General features: G+C 38.2%; 1 protein-coding gene across 2 annotated transcripts; it reads right to left on the bottom strand.

Annotated features, from left to right (window-relative positions):
• Positions 1 to 1,840: 1,840 nt before the first annotated feature.
• On the bottom strand, positions 1,841 to 14,276 carry LOC143753709 (uncharacterized). Of its 2 annotated transcripts, none has more exons than XM_077246370.1 (21): positions 13,944 to 14,276; positions 11,233 to 11,296; positions 10,488 to 10,705; positions 10,170 to 10,231; positions 9,852 to 10,021; positions 8,745 to 9,574; positions 8,426 to 8,487; positions 8,108 to 8,277; positions 7,491 to 7,888; positions 7,173 to 7,234; positions 6,855 to 7,024; positions 6,172 to 6,617; positions 5,854 to 5,915; positions 5,539 to 5,705; positions 4,753 to 5,414; positions 4,435 to 4,496; positions 4,120 to 4,286; positions 3,358 to 3,995; positions 3,182 to 3,240; positions 2,820 to 2,989; positions 1,841 to 2,427 (listed from the first exon to the last, which is right to left on the bottom strand). In XM_077246370.1, the coding sequence occupies exons 2-21, from the start codon at positions 11,270 to 11,272 to the stop codon at positions 2,342 to 2,344; spliced, it is 4,701 nt and encodes a 1,566-aa protein (XP_077102485.1). In that variant the 5' UTR covers positions 11,273 to 11,296; positions 13,944 to 14,276; the 3' UTR covers positions 1,841 to 2,341. The 2 variants fall into 2 exon arrangements, with proteins under 2 accessions (XP_077102485.1, XP_077102486.1); XM_077246371.1 differs by having other exon boundaries at positions 10,488 to 10,702.

The raw sequence follows: 14,276 nt of genomic DNA, 5'->3' as shown, positions 1-14,276 counted from the left end.
AGGGAGGGAAGGAAGGAAGAAAGGAATGAAGGGAGGGAGGGAGGGAAGGAAGGAAGGAAGGGAGGGAAGGGAGGGATGGAAGGAAGGGAGGGTAGGGAGGGATGGAAGGAGGGAAGGAAGGAAGGAAGGAAGGAGGGAGGGAGGGAGGGAGGGAGGGAGGGAAGGAAGGAGGGAGGGAGGGAGGGAGGGAGGGGAGGAAGGAGGGAGTGAGGGAGGGAAGGAAGGAGGGACGGAGGGAGGGAAGGAAGGAAGGAAGGAAGGAAGGAGGGAGGGAAAGAAGGAAGGAAGGAAGGAAGGAAGGAAGGAAGGAATGAAGGAAGGGAGGGAAGGGAGGGAAGGGAGGGAAGGGAGGGATGGAAGGAAGGAAGGGAGGGAAGGGAGGGATGGAAGGAGGGAAGGAAGGAAGGAAGGAAGGAGGGAGGGAGGGAAGGAAGGAAGGAGGGAGGGAGGGAGGGTAGGGAGGGATGGAAGGAGGGAAGGAAGGAAGGAAGGAAGGAGGGAGGGAGGGAGGGAAGGAAGGAGGGAGGGAGGGAGGGGAGGAAGGAAGGAGGGAGGGAGGGAAGGAAGGAGGGAGGGAGGGAGGGAAGGAAGGAGGGAGGGAGGGAGGGAAGGAAGGAAGGAAGGAAGGAAGGAGGGAGGGAAAGAAGGAAGGAAGGAAGGAAGGAAGGAAGGAATGAAGGAAGGGAGGGAAGGGAGGGATGGAAGGAAGGAAGGGAGGGAAGGGAGGGATGGAAGGAGGGAAGGAAGGAAGGAAGGAAGGAGGGAGGGAGGGAAGGAAGGAAGGAGGGAGGGAGGGAGGGAGGGAGGGAAGGAAGGAAGGAAGGAGGGAGGGAGGGAAGGAAGGAAGGAAGGAAGGAGGGAGGGAAGGAAGGAAGGAAGGAGGGAGGGAGGGAGGGAGGGAGGGAGGGAGGGAGGGAAGGAAGGAAGGAAGGAAGGAGGGAGGGAAGGAAGGAAGGAAGGAAGGAGGGAGGGAGGGAGGGAGGGAGGGAAGGAAGGAAGGAAGGAAGGAAGGAAGGAAGGCAGGGAGGGAGGGAGGGAGGAAGGAAGGAAGGGAGGGAAGGAAGGGAGGGAAGGGAGGAAGGAAGGGAGGGAAGGAAGGAAGGAAGGGAGGAAGGGAGAGAAGGAAGGAGGGAGGGAGGGATGGAAGGTAGCTGTAGCTGTTGCACTATGCTGTAATAAAAAGAAATGCATCAAATTGAATCATACAGATAGAGTTTTCTGAATGCTTCCATTTTGTAAAAAGGATGTGTTACAATTATAGTAATCAGTACTTCTATTTTTCTAGGACACAGAGACGATGAAACGGAAATATTTCAGTTGATGCGTGCCAGCGGAGAAGTAGTGTAGTACAGGAAATTAATAAAAATGTGCCAATATCCATTGGTTGTGTCTTTTTTGTTCATCATGTGAAAAGGTTTGTGAGGGGGGAACCACAAGCAACATAACTTAACAGTTTTGGAAATGTTGTTTTGAATGTATTGCACCAGTGTGTAAGACTATGTTGTGTGTGTTTGTGAGGGCTTGTGTGTGATGTCTGAAGGCAAAGTTTGGTTTTTCAGCAAGAGTGAATGGTTTTGAGTGTAGAGCTTCATTTTGACCTGAAAATAGGATGTTTGGGGAATTCGGTGAGACTTTATGGATTTGTGTTTACTGTTTTGAGAATACAAGGCAAAGTTTCAAGAAATGTGTTTAAGAAATGGAGAAAAACTGTAAACATACTTTCATACAAAATAATACAGTTCATTTATCAGATTTTTTTTTCATTTCTATAACTCAGATTAAATACATAGATTGCTCATGTGTACCTTTGTTGTGAGTAACTCAGCATCTAATTAATACATTGGGATTGGTAGATATTTTATTGAAAAAAAGAAAAACAATGTCAGTTCCGAATCACATTATTATACATTTGAATATACATTTCACTTGTGTTATTTTTGTGCCATAGAGGAATGTTCAGATTTATCAGAACATTTTTTCATTTCTATTACTCAAAGATTAAATACATAGATTGCACATGTGTACCTTGCTTATGAAAAAAAAAAAGATCTTCAGCATCTAACTAATACATTGGCACTTGTGCCATTTTTGCAGCATACAGGAATGTTCAGATTTGGCTTCAATAAACCGATCCTCATTATTTCTCCAGCTCAGTGTACAGAGGGAAAAAATGCTTTTTGTAAAGTAAAGAACAAAAAAATTAACTCACACTTATCTTTTGTATCACCAGACTCTATATGTGGCAAGAAAGACCAGCTAGATCATAACTTGACTCGTTTTGCTGTATGATTTGAGCAAAAATATAAGAGATGTCACATGTTTTAGTAGCATGATTTTGTGATCAGTGCATCACAGCTGACAAAAGAAGTGATGCCAGGGTCATCCACAAAGCTGTGAGCATACTAGCCAGGACTGGAGACCTGTTAGCTGTAAAAAATAAAATGAAAGGAAATGCACATTAATTATTGATTCATTTAGGCCAGTAAACAAAGTCTTTGGAAACAGCTTAAAATCCCTTTACTGACTTCCAATCCTTCACCATTCATTCATTCATTCATTCGTTCGTTCGTTCGTTCGTTCATTCATTCAGTTTGCTTTTGCTTATGCTGACTGTAAATACAACAGCCCACAATACTCATACTCCTTTTTTCTCATGTTACTTATATTTCTCGAAGGGTTGAAATGTTCTGTATAGATGTTGTAAATTACTTATTTATTATTCATCAAGGAATATTATTAGAGCTGCTAAAGCTGTCACATTTTTAGAAACATTATGTATAAATCATTAGATGCAAACATAGGAATAAATGTATACTGACCAGCGACTCCTGAGGAATCTGTAACTGTGATAGTTTTTGGATCAACTGGTAATTTGACTTTTCCATTTCTAACAGCTTCAGCAAGACCCCTAGCCAGCTCTGACACAGTAGGATTATTGGCAAGCATATTGTTGAATTCAAGTAGACCATCTACCACAATAGAGCCAGAACTGAGGGGGGACAATGTTCATAAATTAATAAATGGAAAAACTGTAATGCAACAACTATAAGCAACTATCCATTAAACCACTCAATCAACCAATAATTAAAATAAATAAATAAATAAATACAAATAAAAATCGAGGTGTGATGATGCAATTTTACAGAGCATTGACTGTATTTAGAATTGTATAACATTTTACCTGAACCTCCAAACCAACGAGCGCTTGAAGTTCCTAAAACCTTTGTAAAATCCATCAAGCTATAATAAATGAATAAACAGTTCAGGAGAGATTTAATTTTATAATGAAAAACTACAGAAACATTCAAATAGTTTTCAGCTAAAATATTACCATTACTTAAAGGACAGAACAATTACCTCAGAGGTGATTGTTTTTGCCAGATTTGTGGCTCCATCAGATGTCATATTTGAAAGGTCATTTGTAAAGTCACTTTTCAGTTTGAAGGTTATATTGTAGTTTGTAAGAGTAGAAGCTGTTGAGCCTGTTGTAGTTGGAGTTGCAGTTTGATTCGTAACTGGAGTTGCAGTTTGATTCGTATCTGGAGTTGCAGTTTGATTCGTAACTGGAGTTGCAGTTTGATTCGTATCTGGAGTTGCAGTTTGATTCGTAACTGGAGTTGCAGTTTGATTCGTAACTGGAGTTGCAGTTTGATTCGTATCTGGAGTTGCAGTTTGATTCATAACTGGAGTTGCAGTTTGATTCGTAACTGGAGTTGCAGTTTGATTCGTATCTGGAGTTGCAGTTTGATTCGTAACTGGAGTTGCAGTGTGGTTCGTTTCTGGAGTTGCAGTTTGATTCATAACTGGAGTTGCAGTTTGATTCGTAACTGGAGTTGCAGTTTGATTCGTATCTGGAGTTGCAGTTTGATTCGTATCTGGAGTTGCAGTTTGATTCGTAACTGGAGTTGCGGTTTGATTCGTAACTGGAGTTGCAGTTTGATTCGTAACTGGAGTTGCAGTGTGGTTCGTATCTGGAGTTGTTGCAGGTGTTGTTGCTTTGGGTAAAATTAAAATGGGACAAAGGTCAACAAAAAAGTCTAAAAATGTGTTCATTTAAAGGGTTAAAAATGTAACAGACAAGTATCTCCCAGGAAAAAATAAATCTGTAAATACACTGACCACTGGTTTCTGGGATATCAGTATTGATGGATGAGTTATTAATTGTGAAGCTGAAATTTCCATTCGTGATAGCCGTAACAAGGGTGTCTTTCACATCTGTCACATTAGGACTAGTGCCATTCGTGGAGTCAAACTCGAGGACAGAATCAATCACAACGGAGCCCTTGCTGTGGAGATCAACCATGTTGAAACACAGTCAGATAATTAACTAACAAACAACTGAAAGATTAAATAGAGCAATTGAATGGTCTCTTGACTTACAAACTGATTAATAACAGGGTATTTTGTAATGATTACAAATGAATGTACTGTTACCTGAACTTCCGAATAAACATGCGGAGGAATTTTGGAAACCGGCTTTTGTAAACTCGAGAACACTGTAACACATAGATAAATATTCATATAAATATCATATTACTTGCATACAAGCATTTCTGTTCTTCAGATCAAATTTTGCTGCAATAAATTTAGTTTAAAAACAGACAAAAAGCAAGTATTAACAAACTATTCAGCGTGTCAAAGCATACAGTGTATCACCAGTGGTATCTATTTTTAATATTGCCAATACACAACATTAACAGAGTTTACTGCTATTGCAATCAACATCCATGCCTCATAGGAGAAAAATATTACCGCAGTGGTGATGTTATTTGACAGATCTTTGGTCTCAGTATTATTGAGATCGGAGTAGATGTCCTTGAAGTCTTGAACAATACTGAAGCCTAAATTAATCTGTGCAACTTTAGCAGGTACAGAGACTGTCGTAACTGGAGTTGCAGTTTGATTCATAACTGGAGTTGCAGTTTGATTCGTAACTGGAGTTGCAGTTTGATTCGTATCTGGAGTTGCAGTTTGATTCGTAACTGGAGTTGCAGTTTGATTCGTAACTGGAGTTGCAGTTTGATTCGTATCTGGAGTTGAAGTTTGATTCGTAACTGGAGTTGCAGTTTGATTCGTATCTGGAGTTGCAGTTTGATTCATAACTGGAGTTGCAGTTTGATTCGTAACTGGAGTTGCAGTTTGATTCGTATCTGGAGTTGCAGTTTGATTCGTAACTGGAGTTGCAGTTTGATTCGTAACTGGAGTTGCAGTTTGATTCGTAACTGGAGTTGCAGTTTGATTCGTATCTGGAGTTGAAGTTTGATTCGTAACTGGAGTTGCAGTTTGATTCGTATCTGGAGTTGCAGTTTGATTCATAACTGGAGTTGCAGTTTGATTCGTAACTGGAGTTGCAGTTTGATTCGTAACTGGAGTTGCAGTGTGGTTCGTATCTGGAGTTGTTGCAGGTGTTGTTGCTTTGGGTAAAATTAAAATGGGACAAAGGTCAACAAAAAAGTCTAAAAATGTGTTCATTTAAAGGGTTAACAATGTAACAGACAAGTATCTCCCAGGAAAAAATAAATCTGTAAATACACTGACCACTGGTTTCTGGGATATCAGTATTGATGGATGAGTTATTAATTGTGAAGCTGAAATTTCCATTCGTGATAGCCGTAACAAGGGTGTCTTTCACATCTGTCACATTAGGACTAGTGCCATTCGTGGAGTCAAACTCGAGGACAGAATCAATCACAACGGAGCCCTTGCTGTGGAGATCAACCATGTTGAAACACAGTCAGATAATTAACTAACAAACAACTGAAAGATTAAATAGAGCAATTGAATGGTCTCTTGACTTACAAACTGATTAATAACAGGGTATTTTGTAATGATTACAAATGAATGTACTGTTACCTGAACTTCCGAATAAACATGCGGAGGAATTTTGGAAACCGGCTTTTGTAAACTCGAGAACACTGTAACACATAGATAAATATTCATATAAATATCATATTACTTGCATACAAGCATTTCTGTTTTTCAGATCAAATTTTGCCTCAATAAATTTAGTTTAAAAACAGACAAAAAGCAAGTATTAACAAACTATTCAGCGTGTCAAAGCATACAGTGTATCACCAGTGGTATCTATTTTTAATATTGCCAATACACAACATTAACAGAGTTTACTGCTATTGCAATCAACATCCATGCCTCATAGGAGAAAAATATTACCGCAGTGGTGATGTTATTTGACAGATCTTTGGTCTCAGTATTACTGAGATTGGAGTAGATGTCCTTGAAGTCTTGAACAATACTGAAGCCTAAATTAATCTGTGCAACTTTAGCAGGTACAGAGACTGTCGTAACTGGAGTTGCAGTTTGATTCATAACTGGAGTTGCAGTTTGATTCGTAACTGGAGTTGCAGTTTGATTCGTATCTGGAGTTGCAGTTTGATTCGTGACTGGAGTTGCAGTTTGATTCGTATCTGGAGTTGAAGTTTGATTCGTAACTGGAGTTGCAGTTTGATTCGTATCTGGAGTTGCAGTTTGATTCATAACTGGAGTTGCAGTTTGATTCGTAACTGGAGTTGCAGTTTGATTCGTATCTGGAGTTGCAGTTTGATTCGTAACTGGAGTTGCAGTGTGGTTCGTATCTGGAGTTGTTGCAGGTGTTGTTGCTTTGGGTAAAATTAAAATGGGACAAATTTCAACAAAAGTGTTTCATAAAATGTGTGTGTGTGTGTGTGTGTGTGTGTGTGTGTGTGTGTGTGTGTGTGTGTGTGTGTGTGTGTGTGTGTGTGTGTGTGTTTATCATCAAACAAAAAAGATTATTGTCTATGGCCTTCATTTAAAGGGGTCACAATGTAACAGACAAGTATCTAACAAGAAAAAAATAAATCTGTAAATACACTGACCACTGGTTTCTGGGATATCAGTAGTATTGATGGATGAGTTATTAATTGTGAAGCTGAAATTTCCATTCGTGATAGCCGTAACAAGGGTGTCTTTCACATCTGTCACATTAGGACTAGTGCCATTCGTGGAGTCAAACTCGAGGACAGAATCAATCACAACGGAGCCCTTGCTGTGGAGATCAACCATGTTGAAACACAGTCAGATAATTAACTAACAAACAACTGAAAGATTAAATAGAGCAATTGAATGGTCTCTTGACTTACAAACTGATTAATAACAGGGTATTTTTTAATGATTACAAATGAATGTACTGTTACCTGAACTTCAAAATGTTCATGCGGAGGAATTTTGGAAACCGGCTTTTGTAAACTCGAGAACACTGTAACACATAGATAAATATTCATATAAATATCATATTACTTGCATACAAGCATTTCTGTTTTGCAGATCCAATTTTGCTGCAATAAATTTAGTTTAAAAACAGACAAAAAGCAAGTATTAGCAAACTATTCAGCGTGTAAAAGCATACAGTATATCACCAGTGGTATCTATTTTTAATATTGCCAATACACAACATTACCAGAATTTACTGCTATTGCAATCAACATCCATGCCTCATAGGAGAAAAATATTACCGCAGTGGTGATGTTATTTGACAGCTCTTTGGTCTCAGTATTACTGAGATTGGAGTAGATGTCCTTGAAGTCTTGAACAATACTGAAGAATAAATTAATCTGTGCAACTTTAGCAGGTGCAGAGACTGTCGTAACTGGAGTTGCAGTTTGATTCGTAACTGGAGTTGCAGTTTGATTCGTATCTGGAGTTGCAGTTTGATTCGTAACTGGAGTAGCAGTTTGATTCGTAACTGGAGTTGCAGTTTGATTCGTAACTGGAGTTGCAGTGTGGTTCGTATCTGGAGTTGCAGTTTGATTCGTAACTGGAGTTGCAGTTTGATTCGTAACTGGAGTTGCAGTTTGATTCGTATCTGGAGTTGCAGTGTGGTTCGTATCTGGAGTTGTTGCAGGTGTTGTTGCTTTTGGTAAAATTAAAATGGGAAAAATTTCAACAAAAGTGTTTCATAAAATGTGTGTGTGTGTGTGTGTGTGTCTGTGTGTGTGTGTGTGTGTGTGTGTGTGTGTGTGTGTTTATCATCAAACAAAAAAGATTATTGTCTATGGCCTTCATTTAAAGGGGTCACAATGTAACAGACAAGTATCTAACAAGAAAAAAATAAATCTGTAAATACACTGACCACTGGTTTCTGGGATATCAGTAGTATTGATGGATGAGTTATTAATTGTGAAGCTGAAATTTCCATTCGTGATAGCCGTAACAAGGGTGTCTTTCACATCTGTCACATTAGGACTAGTGCCATTCGTGGAGTCAAACTCGAGGACAGAATCAATCACAACGGAGCCCTTGCTGTGGAGATCAACCATGTTGAAACACAGTCAGATAATTAACTAACAAACAACTGAAAGATTAAATAGAGCAATTGAATGGTCTCTTGATTTACAAACTGATTAATAACAGGGTATTTTTTAATGATTACAAATGAATGTACTGTTACCTGAACTTCAAAATGTTCATGCGGAGGAATTTTGGAAACCGGCTTTTGTAAACTCGAGAACACTGTAACACATGGATAAATAATCATGTAAATATCATATTACTTGCATACAAGCATTTCTGTTTTTCAGATCAAATTTTGCTGCAATAAATTTAGTTTAAAATCAGACAAAAAGCAAGTACTTAGCAAACTATTCAGCGTGTAAAAGCATACAGTATATCACCAGTGGTATCTATTTTTAATATTGCCAATACACAACATTACCAGAGTTTACTGCTATTGCAATCAACATCCATGCCTCATAGGAGAAAAATATTACCGCAGTGGTGATGTTATTTGACAGATCTTTGGTCTCAGTATTATTGAGATCGGAGTAGATGTCCTTGAAGTCTTGAACAATACTGAAGCCTAAATTAATCTGTGCAACTTTAGCAGGTACAGAGACTGTCGTAACTGGAGTTGCAGTTTGATTCGTAACTGGAGTAGCAGTTTGATTCGTAACTGGAGTTGCAGTTTGATTCGTATCTTGAGTTGCAGTTTGATTCGTAACTGGAGTTGCAGTTTGATTCGTATCTGGAGTTGCAGTGTGATTCGTAACTGGAGTTGCAGTGTGGTTCGTTTCTGGAGTTGCAGTTTGATTCGTAACTGGAGTTGCAGTTTGATTCGTATCTGGAGTTGCAGTTTGATTTGTATCTGGAGTTGCAGTTTGATTCGTAACTGGAGTTGCAGTGTGGTTCGTAACTGGAGTTGCAGTTTGATTCGTATCTGGAGTTGCAGTTTGATCCGTAACTTGAGTTGCAGTTTGATTCGTAACTGGAGTTGCAGTTTGATTCGTATCTGGAGTTGCAGTTTGATTCGTAACTGGAGTTGCAGTTTGATTCGTATCTGGAGTTGCAGTTTGATTCGTAACTGGAGTTGCAGTTTGATTCGTAACTGGAGTTGCAGTTTGATTCGTATCTGGAGTTGCAGTTTGATTCGTAACTGGAGTTGCAGTTTGATTCGTAACTGGAGTTGCAGTTTGATTCGTATCTGGAGTTGCAGTTTGATTCGTATCTGGAGTTGCAGTTTGATTCGTAACTGGAGTTGCAGTTTGATTCGTAACTGGAGTTGCAGTGTGGTTCGTATCTGGAGTTGTTGCAGGTGTTGTTGCTTTGGGTAAAATTAAAATGGGACAAATTTCAACAAAAGTGTTTCATAAAATGTGTGTGTGTGTGTGTGTGTGTGTGTGTGTGTGTGTGTGTGTGTGTGTGTGTGTGTGTGTGTGTGTGTGTGTGTGAGTGTGTGTGTGTTTGTGTGTGTGTGTGTGTGTGTGTGTGTGTTTATCATCAAACAAGAAAGATTATTGTCTATGGCCTTCATTTAAAGGGGTCATAATGTAACAGACAAGTATCTAACAAGAAAAAAATAAATCTGTAAATACACTGACCACTGGTTTCTGGGATATCAGTAGTATTGATGGATGAGTTATTAATTGTGAAGCTGAAATTTCCATTCGTGATAGCCATAACAAGGGTGTCTTTCACATCTGTCACATTAGGACTAGTTCCATTAGTGGAGTCAAACTCGAGGACAGAATCAATCACAACGGAGCCCTTGCTGTGGAGATCAACCATGTTGAAACACAGTCAGATAATTAACTAACAAACAACTGAAAGATTAAATAGAGCAATTGAATGGTCTCTTGACTTACAAACTGATTAAAAATAGGGTATTTTTTAATGATTACAAATGAATGTACTGTTACCTGAACTTCAAAATGTTCATGCGGAGGAATTTTGGAAACCGGCTTTTGTAAACTCGAGAACACTGTAACACATAGATAAATAATCATGTAAATATCATATTACTTGCATACAAGCATTTCTGTTTTGCAGATCCAATTTTGCTGCAATAAATTTAGTTTAAAAACAGACAAAAAGCAAGTATTAGCAAACTATTCAGCGTGTCAAAGCATACAGTATATCACCAGTGGTATCTATTTTTAATATAGCCAATACACAACGTTACCAGAGTTTACTGCTATTGCAATCAACATCCATGCCTCATAGGAGAAAAATATTACCGCAGTGGTGATGTTATTTGACAGATCTTTGGTCTCAGTATTACTGAGATTGGAGTAGATGTCCTTGAAGTCTTGACCAATACTGAAGCCTAAATTAATCTGTGCAACTTTAGCAGGTGCAGAGACTGTCGTAACTGGAGTTGCAGTTTGATTCGTAACTGGAGTTGCAGTTTGATTCATATCTGGAGTTGTTGCAGATTTTGTTGCAGGTGTTGCTGCTTTGGGTAAAATTAAAATGGGACAAAGTTCAACAAAAGTGTCTCATAATTAATGCTGAAGTTTTATCATCATAGTTTAGCATGCGGTTAGTTAGGCTGACAAATTAAAACTGGTAAGAAAGCAATCCATATATAAAATATATATTTATATAAATATATACTCTCTTTAGAGAAAAAAGTTACTTTATTTCTTGACTTTGGACATCAATGTTAAACTTCTAGATCACTATCTATCCATCACCAACCAAGCCTATTTGACTGCAGTGCATTCTAATGTAAATATACTTGTAATGATAAGCTGTCACATCAGGCTAAAGATCGATCTATATACAGCTGGGTTGTTGTGAAAATCACTTTTTTAGAAAAGAATTAGAATGTATGTCACTTTCTTTTTCACTAACCTTTCTTGTGGTTATAATGATTTTATTTAACATTTTGGCTTCTGATAAGCCCTGACTTTTGTAATTCAAGTGCAATGATAGAGAATGATTTGGAATGTACAGTAAGTATCACTACTAGGTTCTTACCAATTAGACACAGAACAGGTACAATAATCCTCCACTCCATTGCTATCTTCTTTTAGCAATACGCCTAAAAAACAAAGCATACAATGGTGAACCAAAGTTCAAAATCAAACATTTCTTCATGCAAAATTAAATAGAGAGAATAAATCCACAGGGCTTGATGTCACAATTTCAAAAAGTATAAAGAGATGCATAAGCACCAAACAAATGCAGTTATATTCACCAAGTTTTTATCTATTTAATAAAACATAATATATTCTACACACTCCTTCACAAAAAAAGCGCACACTTACATAATAATGTTTGAATTTTTTATCACATGGGTACAGAGAACAACTGAAAAAAATGGGTAAGACTTTACAATAATAGTACATGCATAATCATGTACTAATACCTGAATTAATAATTACTTTACTATGAAAGACATGTACTAATGAGGAACTAACCTTAACAACGACATGAGTCATATGAATTCCTGCATGAATATACCATCTTAACTACACATTAGTACATGCTTGTTAATTAACGCATCAATTAACATTTCAGGGTAAACTAAATCAAACTTGCTCTAGATCAGAAGAAAGATGTACTAAAAGGGCACAATGTAAAATTGTTCATAAATTTAACACCAGCAACTGTCACAAACATCAGTGAATGACACTAGATGTCTTGCAATGTTTACATTTAACCTTACTCATTGAACACAAAATGATGCATTCATCCTTAAAAACAGTATAATCTCATTCTGTTTTAAGTGATTCCTCTGCTTAGACTGGGAAAACCCAGACAACTTCCGGCAAATTTAGATTTGCTCTAAAAGTTAGCCTGGCAAAGAGCTCATTCAAGCCCATTTCCAAATCCGTCGAAATCGAGGCACCAATCAGAAACATTGGGGCGGGCTTTACACGATGACGACAGCGCTAGCTGAATCGACTGCAGGGCGGGATTTCCACTGAAGTGGTTTGGGGGAAAAATCACACGCTGGCTGGGAAGCGACGGTGAAGCAGATTTTGTTGCCTAGCTGCTACATTACAAAGATGGATGCTGCCGTGGACCATCACTCGTCCGAATCAGCTATCGCGTCTGTTTTAAGTGATTTGAACGTTTCCTTTTTGTTAAAAACCGAATAACAAAGAATAACACTCGAAGATGTATCTCCGTCACTCTGCATACATCATCTCCTTCTGATTGGTTTTAGGTCTAACCAGAGAAATTTGAGCGACGTCCGTTGGTGACGCCACTCTGGAAATGATTTTTCTACGAAGCTTTGCCAGACCCTTACTTAGTTACAACTGAGAATGGTCTGGTTTTAACCAGGCTATCCTCTGCTGCCATCAAGAGTGAAATACCAACACTAACATATTCATTAACAGATTGTTTTAGCACAGATGATGGTTATTTATGTGGTTATTTTATGGATTGGTTTAGGCTACTGTCTTTATATCATAATGCAGTTGGATGTTAGTCAGTTAGGGTTCTCTTCTTTTGGGTCACAAAATGTGTCCGTTTTCTAGAGCAAGTTTGATTTAGTTTACCCCGAAATGTTAATAAATGCATTCATTAACAAGCATGTACTAATGTGTAGTTAAAATGGTATATTCATGCAGGAATTCATATGATTTATGTCATAGTTAAGGTTAGTTCCTCATTAGTAGGGGAGAGCTGGGACGGTTGAAACACTTTTCAGATAAACGTCGTTTTCTAAGATAAGGTTACAGATAGATTTTTTTTTGTGTGCGTGATCAACAACTCACATATGTGTTCTCTTAGTATCGTGTTATTCGGTAGAAACATAGAATGATTTAAGTAAAAATTTACTTTGAATGGGAGTTGGGCTTTGTTTCAATCGTCCCTCCAGAGCGGGACGATTGAAACACAGGGGTGGGACGGATGAAACAGAACAGTTTAAACGGTAACTATTCATCTAATTCTTGTTTTTATGACCAATACCTGACAAGTAACTTATGTACATATTGTTAAAAAACATATTTGTTAATTTATTTACATTTTAAGGTTCATATTAACATTTTTGTTCTGTCGCTCAATAAACAATCGGCGATAAGCCTTTGCGCATTTTGCATAATACTTCTAATAGGCTATTTTGAAGAAGACAGACAAATCCGTTTACAATTAATTCTTACATTTATTCCTTGATTCATATTGAGTGATTTAGTCATATTGAGTGTTTTCCTATGAGCAGGTTTAACTGGCACGAGTCGCTGTTTCAACCGTCCCGACAGCGCCTCCAGCCATTTAAACCAGTTTTGTCCGTAAACTAAAAAACTCTGATATTATACACTTAAGGGTGTGATGCAGTACTAATACACCTGCTGTATTATTATTACAATGGCACATGAAACAATAAATACAACTTGTCAGTCAAAAAAAGTACCGCACGAAAGATTTCACTAACCACACTCAAAAACAGCTTTCCGGCTCTAACTTTAAAATGGCAAGACGTAAAGAAGAAATGTTTTCGCGGTTCTGATAGGCATTGCGTGCTGTACGTACCGACGAAATTTGACGTACATAACGTGAGTGGTTTTCAAGGAAATCTCAATATTTCATCCGTCCCGCGTTTCAATCGTCCCGGCTCCCCCCCATGTCTTAACTCATCTTTAGTTCATAGTAAAGTAATTATTAATTCAGGTATTAGTACATGATTATTCATGTACTATATTATTGTAAAGTGTTACCAAAAAGTGTCTACTTACTTTTTAAATATTGGGTCAAAAAAGGCAATCCAGGTTAATCCGTATAGCAAGCTTTTCAAGGAAAGTTCCTGTCATTCGTTAAATTGTCACCTCTAACAGAGCACAGTAGACAGGTGAGATGGCATTTAAAGGGAGACCGTTTTTCTTCTTCTGAAGAATGGACCAATGAGAGTTCAGTTAAGAGTTTGATGACAAACTTGATTAACAACTGTATCAAAATGATAGTTTTGTGTTGTGGTATTTGACGGCACATGATGACAGTAGCCTGCCTACATGTTGCATTGTCTGTTTTTGACCAATTATGGCAAACTGAAAAATGACTGCTGAACAACT

This window comes from Siphateles boraxobius, unplaced genomic scaffold, assembly GCF_051911475.1.
Source record: "Siphateles boraxobius isolate OS27281-9 unplaced genomic scaffold, OSU_SipBor_1 29, whole genome shotgun sequence".
In the NCBI taxonomy this organism is placed as follows: Eukaryota; Metazoa; Chordata; class Actinopteri; order Cypriniformes; family Leuciscidae; genus Siphateles; species Siphateles boraxobius.
Note: the sequence above shows the minus strand (reverse complement) of the source record. Positions and strands in the feature narration are given on the sequence as shown.

Bases quoted from the DNA above. Each gene is read 5' to 3' on its own strand.
- LOC143753709 (XM_077246370.1), bottom strand. From the start codon at position 11,272: ATGGAGTGGAGGATTATTGTACCTGTTCTGTGTCTAATTG. The intron at 7,235-7,490 runs GTAATATTTTTC...TATGTGTTACAG, and splicing joins CAAATAACATCACCACTGCG to TGTTCTCGAGTTTACAAAAG. The intron at 5,706-5,853 runs GTAACAGTACAT...TGATCTCCACAG, and splicing joins ATGTTTATTCGGAAGTTCAG to CAAGGGCTCCGTTGTGATTG.